General features: G+C 37.8%; 2 protein-coding genes across 2 annotated transcripts; both read right to left on the reverse strand.

The window, feature by feature from the left end:
- Positions 1–5831: 5831 nt before the first annotated feature.
- On the reverse strand, positions 5832–8818 carry LOC111880161 (receptor-like protein kinase HERK 1). The gene is made up of 6 exons (XM_023876564.3): positions 8700–8818; positions 7780–7907; positions 7656–7690; positions 6662–7579; positions 6459–6557; positions 5832–6380 (listed from the first exon to the last, which is right to left on the reverse strand). The coding sequence occupies exons 2-5, from the start codon at positions 7886–7888 to the stop codon at positions 6465–6467; spliced, it is 1155 nt and encodes a 384-aa protein (XP_023732332.1). The 5' UTR covers positions 7889–7907; positions 8700–8818; the 3' UTR covers positions 5832–6380; positions 6459–6464.
- A 4056-nt stretch (positions 8819–12874) lies between these two features.
- On the reverse strand, positions 12875–13496 carry LOC111880139 (uncharacterized). Its single transcript, XM_023876540.1, has 2 exons — positions 13337–13496; positions 12875–13269 (listed from the first exon to the last, which is right to left on the reverse strand). The coding sequence occupies exons 1-2, from the start codon at positions 13494–13496 to the stop codon at positions 12875–12877; spliced, it is 555 nt and encodes a 184-aa protein (XP_023732308.1).
- Positions 13497–23744: the final 10248 nt, after the last annotated feature.

Here is a 23744-nt window from a genome sequence, read left to right on the forward strand (position 1 = left end):
AAGATCTCTACGAAATCGCAAATTGGGTTTTAGGTTAGAGATAGAGAGAGAGAGAGAGGGGGGGGGGGGGGGGGAAGACGAAGACCCTAGGCTTCTTTCTTGCTAATTGGAATAGGAGGCAGGGTTTTAATTTTTGAGATTTCATTTCCCGCTTGAAACGCGTGTTTCATTAAAAAAATATAAAGCGACACACTTACACGACGCACATCTTATGAAAGGCATCCTCCGTATTTCTTTTTTTTTTCTTTTCTGACACTAATTTTAGGGCGCGCACAAAAAGCGCATCCTCTATCCTTCAAATTTTAGAAGAAATGACATTATTTTTGGGGCACACACTTTTGCGTATCGTAAATCACCGCGTGTCATTGTTTGCGCGTCATTAAAGGGCTTTTTTCTAGTAGTGAATTCTGTTTTAAACATCCGGTTATCATCTTGCTAATTTTAAGAAAACGAATTTGAAACATGACACTGAAGATGTTTATCAAACAAAATCAGAATCAGACTCTACCATTAAAAAAATTAAGTGAGTCTCTGATACAAAATTTTGAATTATAAACAAGATCAATTTGACATAAATCTGGATCGGAAATCGTTTCTTACATGGAAGGATTAACTTGGAAGATGACGATGCCATGTTTTTTATTATTTTCTTGCCATAGTGATGTATTTACTGACTTTTCAGATGGAGAAAATTATTTATATTCTGATACTCATGATGATGGTGTTTTATACGAGAGTACTTCAAGGTGTGCAAGAACTCTTGAGTTTCCGGATGATAATACATAAAGCAAAATAAATTTGAAGAACACAAAATTTGTCCCTCAAATTATAAATCTATATCATATCCATAATACTACATTTATTTATGTCTATGAACTTGCTATGTCTTATGAAAAATATTACCATGCACAATATAATAGTATCCAACACATTAAAACATTACAAAATAGTGTGATGGCTATATTATCGTGTTATTTTCCACAGTTATGACAAACTTGGACCAGTAAAAAGGAAAAACAACAAGCAATTTTTCTCATCAAGGAATTTGTTTGGTTTTGACAAGAAACTAGTCAAATGATCGTTGTATTTCATTCCATCTTTTATTAAGCATTTGCAACTTTTATATAAATAACCCAACTTTCTACAAATGTACTTCAATAGGTCCAAAAAAATATACACAAGAAATAAATTCACAACTTATAATTTAGACAAAATTGCAAAAATAGTCCCTGTGGTACGCATTTTTTTAGGGTTTTAGTCCAAACAGTGACTTTTTTGGATTGGTGGTCCTTTTGACCATGTTTGTTTGTGATTTTGGTCCCTCGAAAAACTGAAAAGACTAAAATTCCCTTACTGATATATTTTTTATATTTTTTCTATTTAATTTAAAAGAAAAAGAAAATAAATAACTAATTTGGGCCCACATCTTTCTCTCTCTCTCTCTCTCTCTCTCTCTCTCTCTCTCTCTCTCTCTCTCTCTCTCTCTCTCTCTCTCTCTCCATTCCTTCATTCATCGGGTAGAAGACATTACTTCAAAACTTCCCGTTTTTCTTCACCACCGACCAAGGAAGTGGTTGTCGGTCACCGGAGCTGCCTTTGTCTACTGTGTTTTCTGTCGAATTAAGAAAGAAAGAACGAGGAACTACTAGAGCAGCCCCTATCCCCACCATTGTCGGCGATGATAGTCACCAACAGCTGTCTCTCTTTCTTCTTCGTGTGTTGCTACTGGCGCCAGAGCAAATAAACCAAGGAGGGCTCTCCATAGATCGGTTGCCCGTCCTTGCCTCGTGATTTCTCAGTCATCATCGGAGCTTCCCGTTAGCTGCCTTCGTTCCTTTCTTCTTGATCTGTCGAATCTCGTTGGTTGGAGCTTTGGGGAAAATACACTTACGTTCTTAATCGGCTTCAGGTAACATTTTCTTTTATCCCCGATGATCGGATTTTGTGTTGGATCGAATTTTGCAGTTTATTGTTATGTGATTGTTTTAGGGTATACTAGAGTTGGTGTTCTCTAAACCACGGGCAGAGATGAACCCATGTTTTCGTCTGTAATTTCCGACTTCCTATCAACAACGATACCACAGGGACCGTATTTGGTTGATGTTTGTTCTACGTATTCCAGTCAACAGCCTTTACTTCAATCTATGGATGTATTTCTTTCTTTTGCTCAGTTTGGTGGCTTAATTTCATATTATGGAGGTGGACTCCCCAAATAAAGATTCAGTGTGTGTGTATCTCTTCCCCATGGTGTTTGTGATCAATGGTGACAAGGGATGATTACCTCGGTACATGTTTTTGTTGTGGGGTTTACAGTGGTGCAGCTTAGGTGGTTGAAGAAGGAAGATGATGGTGACTAAAAGGAAGATGATGAATGTTGATGATCTAGAGTGTGTGTGTGTGTGTGTGTGTGTGTGTTTGCTTGAGAGAGAGTGTGTGTGTGTGTGTGAGAGAGAGAGAGAGAGAAGAGAAGAGAAGAGAGAGAGAGAGGTGGGTCCTCCATTATTTTTTAATTGTTAAAATAAATAAATAAATATTTAATTTAAAAAAATGAAAGAAAAATGAAAAATAAATACCCCAATGGTATTATAGTCATTTCAATTTTCGGAGGGACTATTTTCACATACAAACTACCTCAAAAGGACAACCAATCCAAAAAAGTCACTGTCTGGACTAAAACCCCAAAAAAATGCATACCACAGAGACCATTTTTGCAGTTTTGTCTATAATTTATTAGTTGTTTTTCTCTTTAGAAATATTATTTCCTTCAATGATCCCAATTACTTGTTAAAATATTATTTTCATACAATAATAATTTTCCAATTAAATATAAATATTGATTATATTTATTAACAATCGAATTAGTAATAAATAATTTATAAGTAACTTGTTATTTGGTGTCATCATGTAGGATCATATGTCATTAGCAAATATCATTCTATAATGTCTTAGGAATAAAGATCTTTCATGACTTGCTTTCCCATATTCATGTAAAATCATTTGCCTTGCTAGATACCCAGAAAATCCACATGTACTCACCTGGCCAGTTAGTAAACACTAACTTTTGTTTTGGTTTCAAGCTTTATGTTGCTTCCCAACTTATCACTTGTCAATCCTGTTCAGCCACTATACCAAGTTCTTTAGAACATGTTCTTGTACACTAGGAACCTAATTATCATACATATATACATATATATATATATATATATATATATATATATATATATATATATATATATATATCACAATGATCATTTATATGACTACTAACTGAACTCAGTATCCATTTCCTACCAAATTCATCAACCTCAATAATATAACTGTTAAATGACTTAGCTCAGTAATATTATATTTCTAAGATTTTCATAAACTAGGTTTTATAACCCTTGTTAACCAATTGATGAAAAGAATCATGGAATTCATCGATCAAGCTTACCATTAAGGTCATAATAGCAACATATTACGAACTCTAGCTACAACATCGAGTTCTAATAATAATTCCATAATTACATTACGAATTCGTAATTGCATATCAACATTCTGAGAAAAAAATACCTTGTCTCGTTCGGCAACCCTACCCTCATATATTTACATCAATAAATGCTTTTTTCAACTACAAGTCATCACTTGAACATTCAGGATTTACTCGATAAAGAAACAATCAGAGAGGCCATTTAACTCTGTATATATCATATGGATTATGTGGGAACATGCCATGTTGTGTCCATGTTCCTATCTGAGACTGTATATATCATATGGATTATGCTGGAACATGCCATGTTGTGTCCATGTTCCTATCTGAGACTGTGCCACATATCACATTTCTTCGCCACATGTTTGTCTCTTGCCATATGTCATGCCACATCTTTCATGTATCCATCTCTTGGATAACTTGGCACTCAGTGTTAGTTGAACATTCACGCTGTGTACGTCAATTCAACTTTCATTTACTATTTGACTGTTGACTAAACGAATTGCATGCTTGATCTTGAAGCACCGCATTCTTCTCTTTGAAGGAATATTCTAAGATTAGTTGAAATTATTACTATAGAAATCAATTTTTGGTGTTTACATCGAGAGTATTTTTATGTGTCATGTGAAACGTAAATATATGTTACATAATCTATGTTGACCAATTCGATGCCCGTAACACCTCCTTCTTTCAATCTTTTGTTCCTGCACACATAAGAATCATTTTCTCTTTAACTTTATATTATAAAAGCAATAACTAAATGTATTTGTAACACCCATTTCCTAGATTGTGTCAGTGTGAGGCATTAAGAAGTCAAAGGCATGATTTTGGGGAAAAACATCGGTCACGACGTGACCATAAGGTGGTCACGACGTGACGAGGCAAATGAGGTAACGTCATGACACTTAGTTAGTCATGATGTGAGGAGGGTTGCAGTCTAAGCCCATGATCTTTTAGGGTTTCTTTTGTATTTAAGAAATCTAAACTTGGTTTTAGGGTTCATTTCTCAGCCTCCATCTTTCTAAACCATAGAAATCCTAACCCTAGTTCTTCATGGTGGTTTTAGGACTCATTTTGGGCGTTTTAGCTCTTGATGAAGAAGAAGGTTCCTTTGGTGTATTGTTTTGGCAAGCAAGTCTCCTCCTCACCGTTTTGTGTTGCTTGTGGACCTTGGTAAGTCCTCAAGTTCTTGCCTTTCTCATTTAAGCATGGTAGATCTAAGTTTTACCCACTTTTCTCCTTGGGTTGAGTTGGATGCATGGAATCCATAAATTTTACAACTTTACGGATTATGGTGATCTTGGGATGAGCATAAGTCTCAAAGTTGGAGTTTGATGAAGGTTTAGATTCCAATCTTGAGTTTTGGTCCTATTTTTCCTTTATCTTGACCTAGTTTGTGTGCAAGTCATGCATTGGACATGCATGGCTATAAAGCTGTGACTTTTATGATCCTTAGGGTTAGGGAAAACCCTTTGGAAAGTCTCAAGGAATGTCTTAAGGGATTAAGATCTTAATGATCAAAGTTGTCCAGAACGAATCTCACGATGTGAGGATTATCATGTCACGTCATGAGATAAAGATGTTCGCAAATATTTTATCTTTGTTCATGTCACGATGTGACTTTTGGGTGGTCATGACGTGACCGTTGGCTGAGCTTAACCATGGTTGACTTTTTGACAAACTTTCGGTCAAGCTAGGGTTTTAAAGTGTAGATTGAGAGGTACAATTTATTGTTGTTAGGTGTCATGTAGGATTAGTCTTTGGTAGATGAGAGTTACGGTATTTAGTTGTTATTTGCGAGGTGAGTCTTCACACTATATTTGTCTGTGTGACAGTATATGCATCTCGACCGGCTTAGTCTCAACTATGAATAGCCCCACGATTGATGATAACTCAAGGGGTGTGTTGTTAATCCACATGGTGTTTGTTAACACATTGAGACTGTTGATAATCTACAGAGTTTGTTAATAACCTTAACTAATTATTATGTTGTGTTATATGTGGTATTTTTGGAAACTCACTAAGCTTTGTGCTTACAGTTGTGGATTAAAGATTTTATAGGTACTTATCAGATTGTGAAGGCATGGTTGTACACACACATCAACAACTTCATGATTCGAGATTCCAGACTATCTTCATTATAACTCTAAATTAAGAATAATTGTTTATGAACAAATGGGTTGCTACATATTTGATTCCAGACATTCTTTTCTTCAATCATAACCACAACTCTGATACCGGTTTTTATGATCAAGACTCAATGAACATAAACCACACACGATAAAGAAGTGAAGAAAATATAAGAAAAAAAGAATTAACATGGTTCAAATGATGAGAGCAATCGAAAAGTCCACCAACAAAATATAAAGAGATTTTTTATTAGATTTGTAGAAATACATTTACCATGTATAGACTTTCTTCTTAGGGTTATAAAAGGTCCATGGAGATCTTTTTTATAATGATAAATTGGTCTTGCAATGCTTGTGGGCCGATGCCTAAAACCCCAAGAGGTCATCATCTAATCTAGCGACCGGTCCAAACACCGCAAACCTACTCATCGAGCATCGTAGACTTTATGTTGAGCACAATAGAGCACGGTATACCTTGCTACAGGCCACTACAGACAATTGCGGTTTTAGGTAGGTCCCGGTTTGGCACCGGCAACACCTGCATTTTCTGTCTGCATTGGAAAAGTTTTTGATTTTTTTACCTATTTCCCATGTCTCGGCAACACCTAATATGTATTCTAGCATTTGCCCCTGACTGCAAGGTGCCCCATTGCTAACTCTCAGTGAGGGCAAGGAGGCCAAAAGTAGATTAGAATCCAGAATTCAACAAGGAAAAGAAAACAAAAGCTTAAAACTGAAGACGGAGAAAACCAACGAGAGATGCCACGGATCATAAAAAAATCCTACAATATAAAAGTAAATCAAGAATGTAAGAATCGAGCAAGGGTGTTGCGGGCATCTAGGTAGGAGAGGCAACACACCTTGTTTCATCGCCATGGATAGGGTAGTGACACCATGAAGCTTAGTAACGTGGAAAGTAACTCGTCTTCAAGGATCTCATCCTCTAACCGGTGACACATCTAATAAGATATATATAATGTCTAGGTAAATAATGTACATATATTTGCATAACTTTTTCCCAAAACGTGTACATATTAATGAAAAAAACAATGTTCAAACTTACATCAATTTTCCTGGCCTCCTTAAGTTGGAATAAAACCTCTACAATAGAAGGTCGTTTTTCCCGAGTTTTTTGCAAGCATTGGTAAGCAATACCTGAAAAGTTGAGCAACGTATTTGGATTGATATCTTTTCTTATTCTGTGATCGATAATTTTTTCTAGGTCTCCGTTTTTGTAGCAAGTTCGGGCCAAATGATGGAGGAATCGTCGCTCATCATTGTAATTGAAATCACACGCCAGCCTACCACACAAAACTTCGAATAAAACCACACCGAATGAATAAACATCCGATTCTTTTGTTAGAAATCCTGTTTTTTCATACTGTGGGTCACAATAACCATGTGTGCCAGCGAGGTTGGTGATCACAAAGGTGTTCTTTTGATTTGCTAGACCTATCCTGGACAACCCAAAATCAGCAAGTTTTGCATTCCAATTCTCATCTAACAAAACATTCGCACTTTTTATATCACGGTGTATTATTCTATGTTTTTCTGCAACGTGATTATGAAGATAGTCCAATGCGGAAGCAACACCAATGCATATTTTGAGGAGTTGTGGCCATGATGGTCCACCTGACTTAGCAGTGTCACGTAAATATTTGTCGAGGCTACCATTGCTTTCATATTCATAGACCAGAATCATCTCCTTGTTCTCATCACAAAACCCTATAAGTCTTACAATGTTCTTGTGTTGATACTGTGAAAGCATTGTGACCTCGGTGTGGAACTCCTTGTTACCTTGAAACCCAGTGACATCTAACCGTTTTACAGCAACCAACTCGTTTACATGACCCGCCCACGAGAGGAGTCCCCAGTAGACCCTTCCGTATCCACCCTTCCCGATGAACCTTCTTTCGTTGAAGTCTAGAGTAGATTTTTTAATGACATGAAAGGGGATTTTGAGGTCATTTATCTGCTTCACCTGGGACATGATTTGGACTAATTAGAAGTTATGATCAAATCAATCTCTTCAAGGAAGAAAAATAAGCAGCATTTACCTCTGTATCAAATGTATTGTTTATCCGCTTCTTCGCTGCATAGTTTAAACACATCAAAAATAAATAAATAAATAAAATAAATAATATCAAAGCAATAAACACAACCATGCATTTCCTACAAAACCTTGAAGAACTGCCCCACAGCCTCCACATTTGTAGACTGGAACATCTGGCGACTCCCGCAGAACTTTTTGGCACCCTGGGCATCGAACTAACCGGCGATTACTGCTCATCTTGTCGCTTTTCAAAACCCTGAAACTTATTGACGTAACATTCAAGAATAATAATAGAATTAAGAAAATTACCGATTATTAGATGCTGAAATATTTGACTTTATATCGGACGCATATTTTAGACGAAAAAACTAAAGAAAATCTTTCAAATAAACCCGAATCCTTTTCAATCAATGTTTGACCTTTTTATTTCTGGATAAGGAGTGATGATCATTGAGATTAATCAAGAACTACCAAGCTAATCATCAAGTTTTTGAAGGAAATAGTTTCATATGGGATAATTACGGACACTGAGTTTGGTTGGAACAAGCCAAAAATAACGTAAAATATTCAAGAAGTTGAAAAAGTCAAGCATACCACTTAATTTCTTTTAAAAAACCAACTGGAATCTTTTTCTTTATAGAAATTAAACATCATCATATGTAAACCTCAGATTATTCAAAGCGGATGGGTAAAAAACTGGGAATGGTTAAACAAGAAAGAACTCGTGCAATTGAAGTCTTCTACTGACCCCAAAAGAACGGTAAAAATTCTGAACTCAATGGTAACAAACAGAACCCACTAAATAAGGATCACATATTATTACCCCTTTTGTCAAAAGAACAAAACCCAACACATCAAGAACTGAAAAGTGATCTAGGTATCGTTAAAATACTATTGCAAGATATTGGTGTCTCGTGAAACAAAGAAAATATGAGACATTCTTGATTGGTCAAAGATCTAAGCATTGAAACAGAGATTCAAATCAATAGCTACGAATCTAGAAAACTGAAAATTATGATTGTATTTGGTACGGAAGAAAAGAAAGAACCTTACAGGATGTTGATAAATGCTGTTGTTTACATGAACTCCAAAGAGATTCGAAGAGGTCTGTATAGAAATTGAAATATGGCTTGGCGACGAAGAAAACACAGAAATAGGAAAACTGTCTTCTAGTTAAAGCAACTTAAAAAGTCTTGTGTTGACTTATAAAATTGTTATATATAATAAAAAATATTTTTATTACTTTTTTTTTTTACTATTATGATAATAGTTTTGGATTTTATATTTTTGACACAATAGTTATAAATAGTATACTTTTGGTTTTTTAAAACATGCCACAACAGTTTTGTATTTTGGCTGATTCGATCCCTGTCTAGAAAGAAAATTACAAAAATTATTCCCATAACTTAATATATATATATATATATATATATATATATATATATATATATATATATATATATATATATATATATATATATATATATATATATATATATATATATATATATATATATATATATATATCTTTTTCAATGTTTTTGTATTTGGGTTTTAGACTTTTGCCACAATATTTTTTTTATGTTTGTTGGTTTGGTCCCTATATAATAGAAATTTTTTGAATTATGCACCCGCAAGTTGGACATAAGTAGGCTCACAGTTTGCATCCCATGCGAATCTAAGGTGAGATGAATTTCTAGTTTAAAGTAAAATACAAGAACATCGATAATTAAGAAAAAGAAGAAATAGGAAAACTCTCTTTTAAGTTTAAGCAATTGAAAAGTATTGTGTTGACTTTATAATATTTAAAGTATAATACAAGAACGTTCCCTTGGTATATAATAATTTGCAAGTTCTGTACAAAGTAATTTACAAATTTAACCTTAACTCTGATTTCTATTTCCCGCTGTTAGGCTTTCAAATACATTAGTGGATATATAAGCTAGCCCAAGCCCACATGTGCGCCGAGCTAGGCTAGAGACACGAGATTATGAAATTATGCGATTTAGGTGCACTTTGTTGTTCTCTATGAGCTTAGGATCTTTTGTTTTTGTCGAGTTCATGTCGAATTACTTGGATTGCCCCAGTCAATTTTTACCGAGCGTTAATGCATTGACCTGGTGGATATATGATGGGTTTTGAGCATAACAGCAATCATATGGTGCACATACAAACCCTAAAGCTTTGGATCTAGTTTTCTAATTGTACATGCAATAATCATCCAAAGCTTATAAACCCTATATCTAGTATACAAAAATCGAAAATCATAACTAATACAAATTTAGATGACTACCTTTCAATTGTAGTATGAATCTTCAACCTTTGAGAGCTTAGTATCACAAATATAATACCTCTAATAGATTACAAACACCAAGAAGCAAGTTGGAGACTATGAGAGAGAGAGGAGGACGCTCAAAATCGGCTCTAAGATCCTTCTAGGGTTTTTGGTATCCGATTTTGGGTGTTCAATGGGTTCCTTATATAGCTGAAGAATTAAGGTTTTAGTCAAAGACCTAATCCGCTTGCTTAGGCTCTAAGCATCCCATAAGATCCTTCCAGAATCCTTAGCTTGGAAGAAATCCTTATGGGCTTCCATAAGATTCCATCCACCCCTATCCTTAAGTATCCTCAACCCATTTTGTAATTATCTTATAATTACAATATCAGTCCCGTTTATTTAATTAATCTCTTTTGACCACAAAATTAATTCTAAATTAATTTTTGACTAATATCAATCAAATAATATGATTTCTCGTTTTTATATATTATTCCCATAATATATTAATAAATCATAATTATCCTCTTTCTCCATTATTCATCCAATAAAGTTGCTTTGGTGAAGGCAACCCAAAAGGACCGTGCTACAACCGGTTCAAGTACATACCAATTATAGTTATGGGTGATGAATTAATAATCGAGTAAAGAGAATCAAATCAGAGTAATATCAATATAAAATGAGCACTAGGAGAAAATATAATCTTGTTTCAGTTCAATTATACTTTCACAGTTTTACAGAGAGTAAAAAGACAAGTTCTGTAAAGACTCTTATCTAACTCTAAGTAAAGTCCCTATTTATAGGAAACATGAAAGTATACAAAAAATACTAAGGCATAGACATTAAGCTTCGAATACTAGACACCTTAGTAAATACATTACAAATTATACGAAGGGTAGAGACTTTGACTCATTACAATATATCTTCGACCCTTACACTTTCTAGAGCAGAGAAACAATACATGAATCAATACATACATGTTATTACTTTTCATTACAAAGTACACTTTTCCTTTACAAGAACAAGAAACATATGCATACTATGCGTAAACAAGTTAACTAGAATGTGAAATACTACTTCATGGTACTTAGCAACATTCTTGCTAAGTCATGTTTTATAACCAGAGTCTCCTGGAGGGAGAGCGTGAGTTTGTGTATAGATCTATACGGGACTGACAATCCCACACCTTGATGTTAGCTACAGTTAGGAACGACATGTCTATGGGTGACAAATGTCATTTCTTTATCGACCCCTGGAGAACACCGTGTTTTATACTAGTCAATTAAGTATGGTTATAACCTCATTCACATTAAGCATTAACTAAACCAATTAGGTTTACAAGACAAACATTTCTTCAGTGGTTTTATTTTAAACAAAACTACTAAAAGATACTATCTTCTATCACATACATACAGTGATGCTCACACATGAACAAAGCATACTATTTTTCTAGTAAATATAGTTTAAAAATACGGAAAACATACAATTATACTATTTCAAGTACAAAAACACATTTTACACTATTTTGAGAGAACAGAACATACAAAAAGTTGGGTATTGGGTAAAAGACTACTTTTCATTTTAAGCAGAAAATATAGGATTTTCTGGGAAGTATACTAACATTTTCATGAAACAAAGACAAACATTAGACACTAAATACTTATGAGCTCACCAACTTAAATGTTGATACTCTCTTTCAAAATAACCTGTATTCTCAGGTAATCAGTAGATAGGTACACAAGCACAGGTTTTTAAGAAGACGGGGCATGTTCACGAATCGTCTTTTATTTTGCTATATATTTTTGGTGTCATACAACTATATAAAGAACACACATGTATTAACTATTTTATTAATGCAATGGATGTTGTTGCTTGTTTTACTATTGTGCATTGTTATGATACTATACATGACGTCCTCCACCCCCGAATGCTTCTGCCATCTCGGTTTGGGGGTGTGATAAAATGTCACATTTTTCTTGGTCAAGTGAGTCAAAGGTACCCCAATCTTGGAGAAATCCTAAATAAATCTCTAGTAATACCCTACTAGGCCCAAGAAACTACGGATCTCAGATGCATTCTTCGGTATTTCCCATCACATCATTGTCTCAATCTTCGCTGGATCAACCAAAGTACCCTCTTGGTTGATGATGCCCCCAAAAACTGCACCTTACACAACCAGAAATCACACTTTGAGAACTTGGCATAAAGCTTTTTCGTCCTTAGTGTCTCTAATACCTCCCTAAAATGCTGCTCGTGCTACTCCTTAGTCTTAGAATAGATCAATATATCATCGATAAAAACGATCACAAACCGATCCAACATCGGCCTACAAACCCTGTTCATGAGGTCCATGAACGTTGTTGGGGCATTGGTGAGCCCGAATGGCATCACCACAAACTCATAGTGACCGTATTGAATCCTGAAGGTTGTCTTCAGTATATCCTCATCCCTAATCCTCATATGATGGTACCATGACCGAAGATCAATTTTGGAAAACCAAGATGCACCCTGAAACTGATTGAACAAATCATCGATCATCCAAAGTGGATAACGGTTTTTCACCATTAGCTTGTTCAGCTCCAGATAATCGATGCACATCCTGTGTGACCCGTCTTTCTTCTTTACAAACAGGATCGGTGCTCCCCATGGAGAGTTTCTTGGACGGATAAACCCTCCGTCTAGCAGCTCCTGAAGCTGCATAGATAGCTCCTGCATCTCAGGCGGAGCTAGTCGGTACGGTGCCTTGGCTATCGGAGCAGCACCCGGCACCAAATCAATGAGAAACTCTATCTGCCTCTCTGGAGGCACCCCTAGCAACTCCTCGGGAAAGACATCCCAAAAATCACGTACAACAAGTACACCGCCCAAATTTGTCGTGGACTCCACCCTCGTATCTAAGCTATATGCCAAAAATCCTGAACAACCCATATGGAGAAGTCTCCCAACACTCACAGCCGAACAGAGGATTGGCGCCTGCGGGGACTTCTCTCCCTAAAAACCAGTTCTCTCCCACTTGGGGTTAGAACTCTCACTAGCTGGCGTTCGCAATTTATCATGGCCCTATTGGCCCCCAACCAGTCGATTCCGACGATCACCTTTAACCCACGCAACGGTATCGAAACTAGATCGATACGGAACCTCTCCCCAAACACATTCAGGACACAGTCCCGATATACCCTCACAACACTCACAGTGCAATCATCTGCAATCTTAACCTCAAGCGGGGAATCCAAAGTCCCCGAAGCATCCTGGAACTTCTTGCTAAGCGCAAGAGATACGAATGATCGAGTGGCTCCTGAATCGAAAATAACATGAGCCGACATACCATTGACCAAAAAGGTCACTATATAAGAGCACATATATACATAACCATAATAAATCAATATTGAGTGGGAAAATAAACTACGTACCAGCCACAACGTCTGGCGCTGCTCGAGCCTCCTCTGTGGTCAACTGAAATGCGCGACTCTTCACCGCAGGAGTATCTGCTTTGGCAAGGTGGCCATCAGTGATCCTCATTGTCGTGGGCGCAGGCGCCGCCACTGCTTCTCCTCCACCCTGCAACCTCATACAATCGGTCTTTTTATGGGCGATCTAGTTGCAGTGGAAACAAATCAAGCCCTTTTTGGGGAAATCCCTTCTGATGTGGCCTTGCTGTCCACACGTATAACATCTCGAGCCTACTGTCCGACATCCCCTGTTGTGCGACTTACCGCACCTGGAACATCGGCCACGCCCCTGTTGGCCCCTACTAGAAGAGCTGGAGGTGTCAGGCTTTTTAGCCTGACTTGCAACTCTCTGAACCTGCTCTGGCTTCCGCTTGTTGCAGAACTCCAACTCCATCTCCCACTCTCGGGCCTTCTCCACCATCTCATTCAGGGTTTTGCACCAAAGCTCACGGACTAACAGATATCATCCATCAACATGGCATGATACCTCGACCTCCTCATATCCTTATCTGCAGCATGCTGCGGAATCAATAGTGCTCGTTCCCGAAACTTGGCGGTGATCACCGCCACAATCTCAGTGGTCTCCTGTAACTCCTGAATCTCCCTCACTAAACGTTGCACCTCAATGGATGGTGCAAAATCCAAGTCAAATCGCTTGAAAAACATCTCCCATCGCATCTCAACCACTCCCGCTGATCCCACCTGGTGGGTCACCTCCTCCCACCAATCCCCAGCTCGGTCCCTTAACATGCATGAAGCAAACCCCACTTTTGCTGCCTTGGGGAAAAAGCACGTGCGCTGGGCATTCTCCATGTCTTCCACCCAGCGTCGACTAACTATGGGGTCCTTGACCCCAAAAAACTCAGTCGCCCCACACGCCTTGAACACCTAGAATTAGGGTGTCCGGGCCCCGAACTGACCCGCAACAATCTCGGCTCGGTAAGACCTGAGCCGCTCCTCCATGATGTCCACCATCCCTTCCTTTACGATCCCGAAAATCACTGGGGTAGCGTCAAGAATGCCCCTCATAACCTCGACTGCGATAAGCTCACGCAACTTCTCGTCAATGGGCTCTGTAGCATAGCCCGACCCAGATCTGGATCCTAGTCCTGATCTTGATCCCCCTGCTCCATGACGCGTCACCACCATCCTAATCTGAAATACAAGGAGACATAATGATCAAGATATTCTAAAATGGGATCTTTCCACACCAATCTCATTAGAGCTCCCAGATCTAACATTAGTTTAGGTACAGGTCCTGTGCTTTCAGTAGTACGGGCCCACTACTACCTTCCACACCTACCTGTACTTTCCCCAAAGCTCTATCTGATAACTCTAATTCATCCCAAAACAAAACACAACTCACAAACTACCGCATAACTCAAATCCTAGGCTATCCAAACATTTGCTCCATTCTCACCAAACCAAAACTTAAATCAATCATAACAAGCTACCTTATGAATGCAAATTATACACAAAAAAGGATCAAATATACCGTCGAATAACAGAATCTACTCTAGGACCACAACCAAACAACGAATAGGAAATAAGGCCAAATTAATTATTCTAAGGCTATAAGATCCTAACCGTATACAAATTTTAAAGCTTTCACATAGCAAGTTACATATGACTATCACATTCCAAATATCAATATAGCATGGCTAACATATTGGGGAAAACACTTACTTAAGCTCGGCTGATTACGCGCATTGCACTCTCCCTTTTTCTTACAAGAAATCATTTTTTTTAAATTACTTTGATTTTGAAAAACAATATTTACCATTTCCTCAGTTTGATTCCTGACACACCTGTGAGTATGTCCGAATCCCTCAAATCAAGGCGTTGATACCAACTTCTAACAGCCCAAATTTATAATAAAACTTTTCATTTTTAAATAACGAAATCATTTCCATAAAATATAAAATCTCAGTCACATTGTTTCAAAATTCATAACATCAGACAATTTATTCATTACATCAGAGTGTCCCCAATAAAATGCCAGAGAGTACATGTCACACCATCACGCCAGGTTCTTGCCCTTAGATCCCAAAGTACTTGAAACAACCAACAAATCGTAAGCTAACGCTTGGTGAGTTCTCCATAACATACCCCAGACATTCCACATAATCATATAAGCCATATCAACCACACAAGCCATTCATACAAACATATACGGATGTGTGGGCTCCCCCAGGGTCTTACACCTATGTACCATGTGCATCCCCATGGTCTTATGTGGAATGTCATGGGCACCCCTACATTATCTTATAACCAAGTTCCATGAGCACCCCCATGGTCTTTACTTCGAATGCCATGGGCACCCCATATAGTCTTTACCTGGAACGTCATGGGCACCCCCACATGGTTTTATACCCAAGTACCATGGACACCTCCCATAGTCTTTACCTGGAATGCCATGGGCACCTCCACATGGTCTGACATCCATGTGTCACGGGTTCCCCCAGAGGTCTTCCATGCAAGTATCACAAATACAACTAGCGTATCAAATACCGCATAATCAACTAGCATCCCACATAACACATAATGGGTCGGCCTTGGTGCCTTTAACCCATTGGTATGGTGAGGAGACTCACCTCAAATGTGAATTGTAGTTGAGTAGGTCCAAACTCCGAGTATCAGCTATGCCACCTCCATAATCATAAACAATTCCTTAGATCCAACTCAACCCTTCAAACCCCTTAAAAGCAACCCTAGTCAAGGTCAAAGTTAACGCTCCAAGTTGACCTGACTCGTCGAGTTATCCCAGTAGCTCGTCGAGTCCATCTCAAAGACAAAATCGCGATGTTATGATCCAACTCGTTGATTTCTCCTATAACTCATCGATTTCCTCCTTTTCCAACAGAATCGTGCTAACTCTAACCCAACTCGTCGAGTTCCTCTATGAACTAGTCGAGTTCTCCAGTCTGTCAACCCACTTAATGCATTAAGCCCTGTTTCTTGAATCCAAAGGTTCCAAACTTCAAATCGCTAAGACTAGAGGTGTCAAGAAGGGTAATGTTTCCAAATTTACCCCCAAAGATCATCTAATAAGCTTTAGACCCAAACCCTAGCTCCTTTGAGGAGGGTCCTGACTCATTAAGCCTCAAACCCTTGCTTCAACATGTCATATTATAGATCTGAGGTCCTAATGTGGTTTAATCACGTAAAGTTTCCAAATTTACATTCATGCATGCAAGAAACACCCTCTAAGGTTCATTTTTGGTTTCGTAATGGACATATTTCATGAATGGGACATGGAGGCTATTAAAGTTTGCAACTTTAATCCTCTAGAGGTCTTATAGAGGCCAGATCTACACCCTCAACCTCCAGAAACTTCTTTTCTTTGGACATCCAAGCCAAAGTTCCAAAACCAAGCCCTAAACTACACAAGATAAGATCTAATAAGCTACAATTCAAGGTTATGACTTTATACCTCAAAGACACAACCCTTGATGTAGAGTTTCTGGATCCAAGTTCACTCCTCCAAGCTTGACACTTCTCTTTTCAAAACCTCCTTCAAAGATCTCAAATAATCACTCAAACACTCACAAAACTCAATGAACAAGAGGGGTAGGCGATTCTAGGGTTTTCTCTTAGCAAGAAGGCTGAGAAGGAGTCCAATCAAGGGGGTTAATGTTCTTTATACAGGGTGCAATGTCCAAATATTAGGGTTTTCATCCCCAACATCAACTTGTCGAGTTGAGGCTCCCCAACTCATCGAGTTGGGTGCGTAATCTGTGCGTCTAAAAGATTCCTACACGATGAGTTATAGCTCCCCAACTTGTTGACTTTCACTCTAAACCATAAAATGTTGAAAATTGAATCATATCTGAACTAAGTGTTCCAATTTCATGTCACGAGTTGTGTCTTTAAACATTATTTATCTAGAAGCTATTCCTGAGGGAGCAATTCCTCTAGGCAGTGATAATGATGTTGAGTCTGATGATGATTATCTCATTACAAGGAAATGGAAGACTAGATCCTCCTTAGGGGGAGTTCATGATGTTGATGATGAAGGCTCCTCCCTACAAGAAAAAGGAAACTCACGGTGAGTCTAGTCACATTGGCCAGGGAGTGGAGATTTCCAATTGAGGAACTAAGACAAATTTTCACTGAGAATGATGCCTCTAAGAAATAGGATAATGTTGAGCATTGTTCCTCTAAATTTATGCTAAAGTATCCCTCTGCTATGGGAGGCATCAATGAACAATAGTCAAACAAAAAAGGATTTAGGAGCTAATTAAATGATCGTATTGACCGAAAGAAATTCGAGAACGTTCTAGTTCAGAGAATAAAATCTGATACTATCATCAAGGTTAGGTGTACTAAATCAACGGATGAAATGTTGAAGGTTCATCTAATCAGAAAGAAAGTTGAGTATGAATACATTAAGATTGTGTTTGCGCATGAACTGGTCAAGTATGGTTACAACGAATGGATTCAGATTCAGGATTTAATTTCTAAGAATAAAAGTATTCATGCTGAGGAGCTAAAATTTGCATTGCAACAAATGATCAATAAAGTAAAAAAAAAAGGCTGAAATTAGTGACTCCAACTCTTCCTTCTCAACCCTCTACCTCAACATCAGCCTCAAAGCAAAGCATATCCAAATTTGTCAAGTTCCTTTTTCCTTTTGGCATTGTCTACATCAACAACAGGTTTCCAGTGGGTGAACAGCCAATTCAACATTTATTCATTTGGGAGCCTGAACAAGACATCTTCTATCTCGATGGAAAAAATTAGGTGTGCTTTCAACGCACTAAAAAGATTTCCACTACTCCCACTGAGCATTTGTTTCATCTTCGACTGGTGTAACGACCGTCATTGAGGTATTATTTATTTATTAATTCTTAATTTATTTATTGGGCTAAAGGTAGATAGAAGGATCAAAGGAGTTGACGTTTAGCAATTAGGCTGAGAACTTGGGTCGCCCATAAGTCATATGATGGGCGTAGCCTTGGTGTACGCGGGGTGTAGAGGCATATTGGATTCGGGGGACGCATGCACGTATGCGCAGCGTACGTGAGCAGATTCCAAAACCCTAATTTTTAGGGTTTAAGTCATATAAATACCTCATTATAGCTCAACCCTGGCCTCCTTACCAACCCCTCACCCTCAAAAACCCTAAATAACCTCTCTCACTCCATTCTTGTGTGTGTTTGGCCTTTTGAAGCTTAGTTTGGTGAAGAAGAGCTTGGAAGAAGAGAAGAGAAGTTGGAGAAAAAGAACTTGTGTATCTTGAGCTCAAGGATCTGGGATTATCTCATCTTTTGGCACTCAAAGGAGGTATAAAGCTTCCAACTTTCTTCATAAAAGCTTAGATCTAGGTTTATGGAGCTTTGGACGTTTTTATGTCTAAAGAATGGATTTTTATGATGCAACTTCATTTGCAACCTTAGGGTTGCCACCCTCAGTGCTAAAAGTGTCCCTTAAGCAGTAAAGTTTCAATCTTTAAGACCCATTTGTAGCCATGCATAAGATCTAGCCATTTCCATGAAGTTAGTTTCTATTTTTCCAAGTTTGACCTCATTTGGTGGGTTGCAAGCCACCAAGTGATCGACTTTATGGGCCAAGAAGGATTATTGGACTCAGATTTGTAGTTTGGATGTAGTGTCTTAAGGGGTTAAGAGGTTTTGAATAAAATGGCTTAACAGAGTAGTATGTTGGGCGTGCATGCCAGTACGCGCAGCGTACAATCCATGCAAGTTGTACGTGCAGCGTATAGAAGAGTACGCTCAGTGTACTCTCAGATTTTTGGGCTTTACAATATTAGGCCTCAATTTGGGCCAATCTTTAGGCATAGCACATGTTGGGCCGAAATGGGCCACTAGGAGTCAGTTAATGGACCAATGGCACGTTTTGGGCTTAGGTAGAAAACCCATTTGAGGAGTTGGGCCCAATTTAGAAAATTGTGCCATTAGAGAGCTTTAACGGGCCATTAGTGAGTTTGGAAAGACTATAAGGGTTTGGGCCTAGGTCATGGTCCAATTTAGATCAATGGGTAAAATAGTCATTTTACCCTTAGAAGGATTATCAGTATTTGACTAAGTGTTTATTTTGGTCATGATAGTTAGGGAGTCGTTGGATCAACTGTCAGAGATACCCTCGCACAAGTTTTCAGCAGTTAGGTTGAGAGGTGAGTTTTCCTCTAGTAGGAACGGGTCGAAGGCACCAATGTCGGCCCGTTCATGTATGTTGGTTTATACCGGACTTAGGTCCGATGTCGGGGATATCCTGATGCAGTTTATATGTTCCGGACTCTGGTCTGATGTCGGGGCGAGCCCGAGGGATCTTGTATGCTTGATGTCTATGTGATTCTTGCATGTATTTGTTTATATGTTCCGGACTTCGGTCCGATGTCGGGGCAAGCCCGATGAAGATTAAGCTTATATGTTATGTGTTATGTGTACCGGACTTCGGTCCAATGTTGGGGCAATCCCGAGGAAGTTTATTATGTTTATATGTTATATGTTAATGTGTTATGTTCTTGTTGGTATGATATGTATTCCAGACGATGTCGGATTCGTTTGATGTCAGGCGGGGCTCGATGTCGGATTCGTCTGATGTCGGGCGGGGCCGGATGCAGTGGGCAAGGTCCATTATGTGCTATTATGTGTTATTCTATGGTATGTGGTAGTTTGGGGGAGCTCACTAAGCTTCGTGCTTACAGTTTTTAGTTTTGGTTTCAGGTACTTCAGCTAGCAAAGGGAAGGGCTCCGGATGAGCGCATGGCACACACCACAACTTTCTAGCCTGGGAGATTACTTTGATATTTGATATGCGATTCGATATGATTGACAGATATCATGATATTTTGAGATACATGTTTTATGATTTTATACCATGGTGATGTTAATTATGGTTTTAATAATGATTTAAAAACAAAATTTTTGAAACGTATTTTTAGGATGTTTCAACTGGAGTGCATGGGACATGAAGAAATGGAACAAGATTATCACTGGCTGACCTCACTTAAAACTAAGCAAGCACTTTGAAGAGCTTAAAGGAGATAACTTCCAGTTGATGAATCAATTAAATTTTAGAATGAAGCTGACAATTAAAATTAGAGTTAGTTTTGACATTAGTAGAGTAGGGGAGATTGTATGGTCGAACATTATAATCTAATGAGTAAAGTACTAATACATGTTGGCCATCAGCTCCAACGCCAACGTCAGCTAGTGTACCTTAAGCCAACGTCAGCATGTGATCACTTGTACTAATGTATTTACTTAATATTTAGTAATTATAATAATAGTAGTTGTCGGTTAATTGATCCTTAATATTAGTGATTAGGATCAGTCTGTTTACTTAAATTAGGTTCAATCACTTAAATGTCAGGATTTATTATTACTAGTTTTACTTTATATTTGTGTACACGGGTTGCTCTCATTGCAACCCTAATCGCCGCTTTGTGTTAATTCTCTTGTGAGAATCATTTCTTCGTGGAAACATCATTGTTATAACTTTATTATTTGTTCTTTCTTGTTTGTATCTGATCTACAAACCTTTAGAAAGAGAGAGAGAGAGAGAGAGAGAGAGAGAGAGAGAGAGAGAGAGAGAGAGAGGGGAGGGAGATGGTGACCAGCGGTGGCTGTGATGTTTACTGGAGGGATAAATGAGGGTATTGATAACACATCTTTTTTTCTTTTTTCTTTTTTCTTTTTTCTTTAATTTTAAATCAGAATTACAACAAAAAAAATAGTAAATGAAATTAATAATGAACAAATACGTCATTTTAAAAAAATTCAAAGTAAATTGGACCAAACTCGCAACAAAATCAAACAATTAAACCACCGGTGCTAGTTAAACATGTTTGAACCAAAGTGATAATTTTCGACATACCACAGAGACAATTAATGCAAATTCAAACTGTTTGGACCAAAGTGACAATTTTCGACATGCCATATGGACAATTCTTGCAGTTTTGTGTTTTTTTATAACCTTTTTAAAAAAAATATTAAAACCTAAAGTTAGAAGCTCCCCCAAAATACGAGAATATGACTTATTAAGGTAATTAACTTTTCGGTTTGTTCACATCTGGTTAGCTATCTTTTTTTTACAAATCATGGTAATAAACTTGTTGGAAGTGTTCATATACGACTATTATGACCTGTTGTGGCAGGTTACATCCAGCTACAGTAGGACATAATAGTCATATGTAAACTGTTTGAACAAGTTCGTTTCCTACATGTGTACAAAAAAATAGTTAGTCAAATGTAAACAAAATGAAAAGTAAGAGTAAATTACATGAATGGTCCCTGTGGTTTGGGGGAATCTGTGTGTTTGGTCTGTAACATCCCAAAATTCAAGACCAAAACTTTCATTTTTAATTATGTAATTATACAAACCAGTAGTCTGAAAATATTGATAGTACCATTCCATATCACAATCAAATCAATATGTCAAGTAACTAAAACTTGTCATATAAGAGTATCATCAGAGTAAAACTGTAACATACATGCTCGATTATCGTGTTATGAAATTTTAAAAGTGAATAATATAATTAAATATTATATGAATTTGAGCGTTGAGTTCTAACAAGATAGATTTTATTAGAATTGAAGTAAAACTATGCCTAGAATGATTCGAAATGTATTGGAAGTCTTATGAGATTCCAATCAAATATCAGTTATGGAAATTAATGAAAATATGAAGTTGGAAATAATTGAAAATAATGTTAATGAAAGTTGTAAAGAATCTCGTAGAAACATATAAGTGAAAACCTCATCAAAATCCGAGTTATAATGAGGAAGTTATGACTTCTTGAAATTTCGCGACAAAACCGACAACGACGACGTATGACGTAAAAAGTGAGTTTTCGATAAACTACTTTTTGGTTTTAGTGATCTAAATGAAATTCTTAGTATTCGTTAAATCGAGAATTTTCATAAAAATAACATCAAAATCTGACTTCGTATGAGAAAGTTATGATTTTTCTAAGTTTCGGTATAGCAGTAGACATCTAAAAACTTGAAATAAAGATCGAGTGAATTTTAGCGGACACAACCTAAACGAGAATCGAAGGTCTCGTTAATAGTAGTACAACGGAATAAAGACAGATGAAAACGGACGTCGGATGAAGAAGTTATGAAATTTTAACCGACTTTTCTTGTCTCGGCCTGTTAAAATAATATAATAAACGAAAGTTGTAGATCATAATTTCACCTATGTGTGGATATAAAGAACGTTAAAAACAGAGCTCATATGCGAAAGATATGGATTTTTGAAGTTCAGAGCACAAACTTCGAGACCTGACTGCATTCATGACGTGAATCATAGAAATTAATGACGTGAACTATTTGAACGACACCTTTCGAACCTAGAAGACACACGGGAAGCCTAGGTGTAACACCGTAAATTTCAAAACAATTTTTTATTTAAAAATAATCGTTAATTCTTAAAAACACTTTTCTTAAAATCCCAATCATAAACGAATTACAAAAACATAACTCCATTTTCACTTGCTTAATAAACCAGGATCCTCAAAACATGACTTTCTCTGGTGTGTACAATCGAGTCGGTGCCGTCCCGTGATCCTGAGAGAAACCTGAAACACATAACACAAAACACTATAAGCACGAAGCTTAGTGAGTTCCCCAAAATACCACACATAACACATATTAGCCACTCGAGGCTATAACTCTGTGGGTTCGTGCACCCTACTCTATGAACCCTCTGGTTCTAACTCTGTGAACCTTCCGGTTCTAACTCTGGGAACCTTCCGGTTCTAACTCTGTAAACATGCACAGCATAAATCACTTAGAAATCATGCAGTACAACACATAACATACATAGCATACAAATACTCTGTCACATAACTCTGGTTACCTACTCAAGGTAAAGTATAGTGAGAAGACTCACCTGGCAAGCAGAAAGTAGATATCCCCACACTTGAATCTAGAACTCGCCACCGCCTAACACATAAGGCGAATACTCTCATGAATATAACTGTCGAGACTAGAATAAACCCTCTCTTGGCACCCTCTTAAGGGTAAAAGACCATTTACCCCTCTTTTGGCCCAAAGGCCACATCGCTGACCAAACCCTAAAAGTCAACAAAAGTCAACGGTCAACTTTGACCGGACTCGGCGAGTGCACCAGGGCGACTCGGCGAGTCTACACGTGTCCACTGACACCCTTGGATCTTCTCTAGACACGTCGAGTATTTCTCTGACTCGACGAGTTTCACCTGGCATAAATCGCGGGGCCACCACAACTCAACTCGCCGAGTCTCAAGAACAACTCGGCGAGTTCCGGCTTGACTCAGTCCCCCCTGACTCTCCCTGACTCACTGAGTCGACCCCTCAACTCGACAAGACTACTCGCTGAGTGGTTACGGGCAAACTTTATGCTACTCACCGAGTCTATT

This window comes from Lactuca sativa, chromosome 1, assembly GCF_002870075.4.
Source record: "Lactuca sativa cultivar Salinas chromosome 1, Lsat_Salinas_v11, whole genome shotgun sequence".
NCBI lineage: Eukaryota > Viridiplantae > Streptophyta > Magnoliopsida > Asterales > Asteraceae > Lactuca > Lactuca sativa.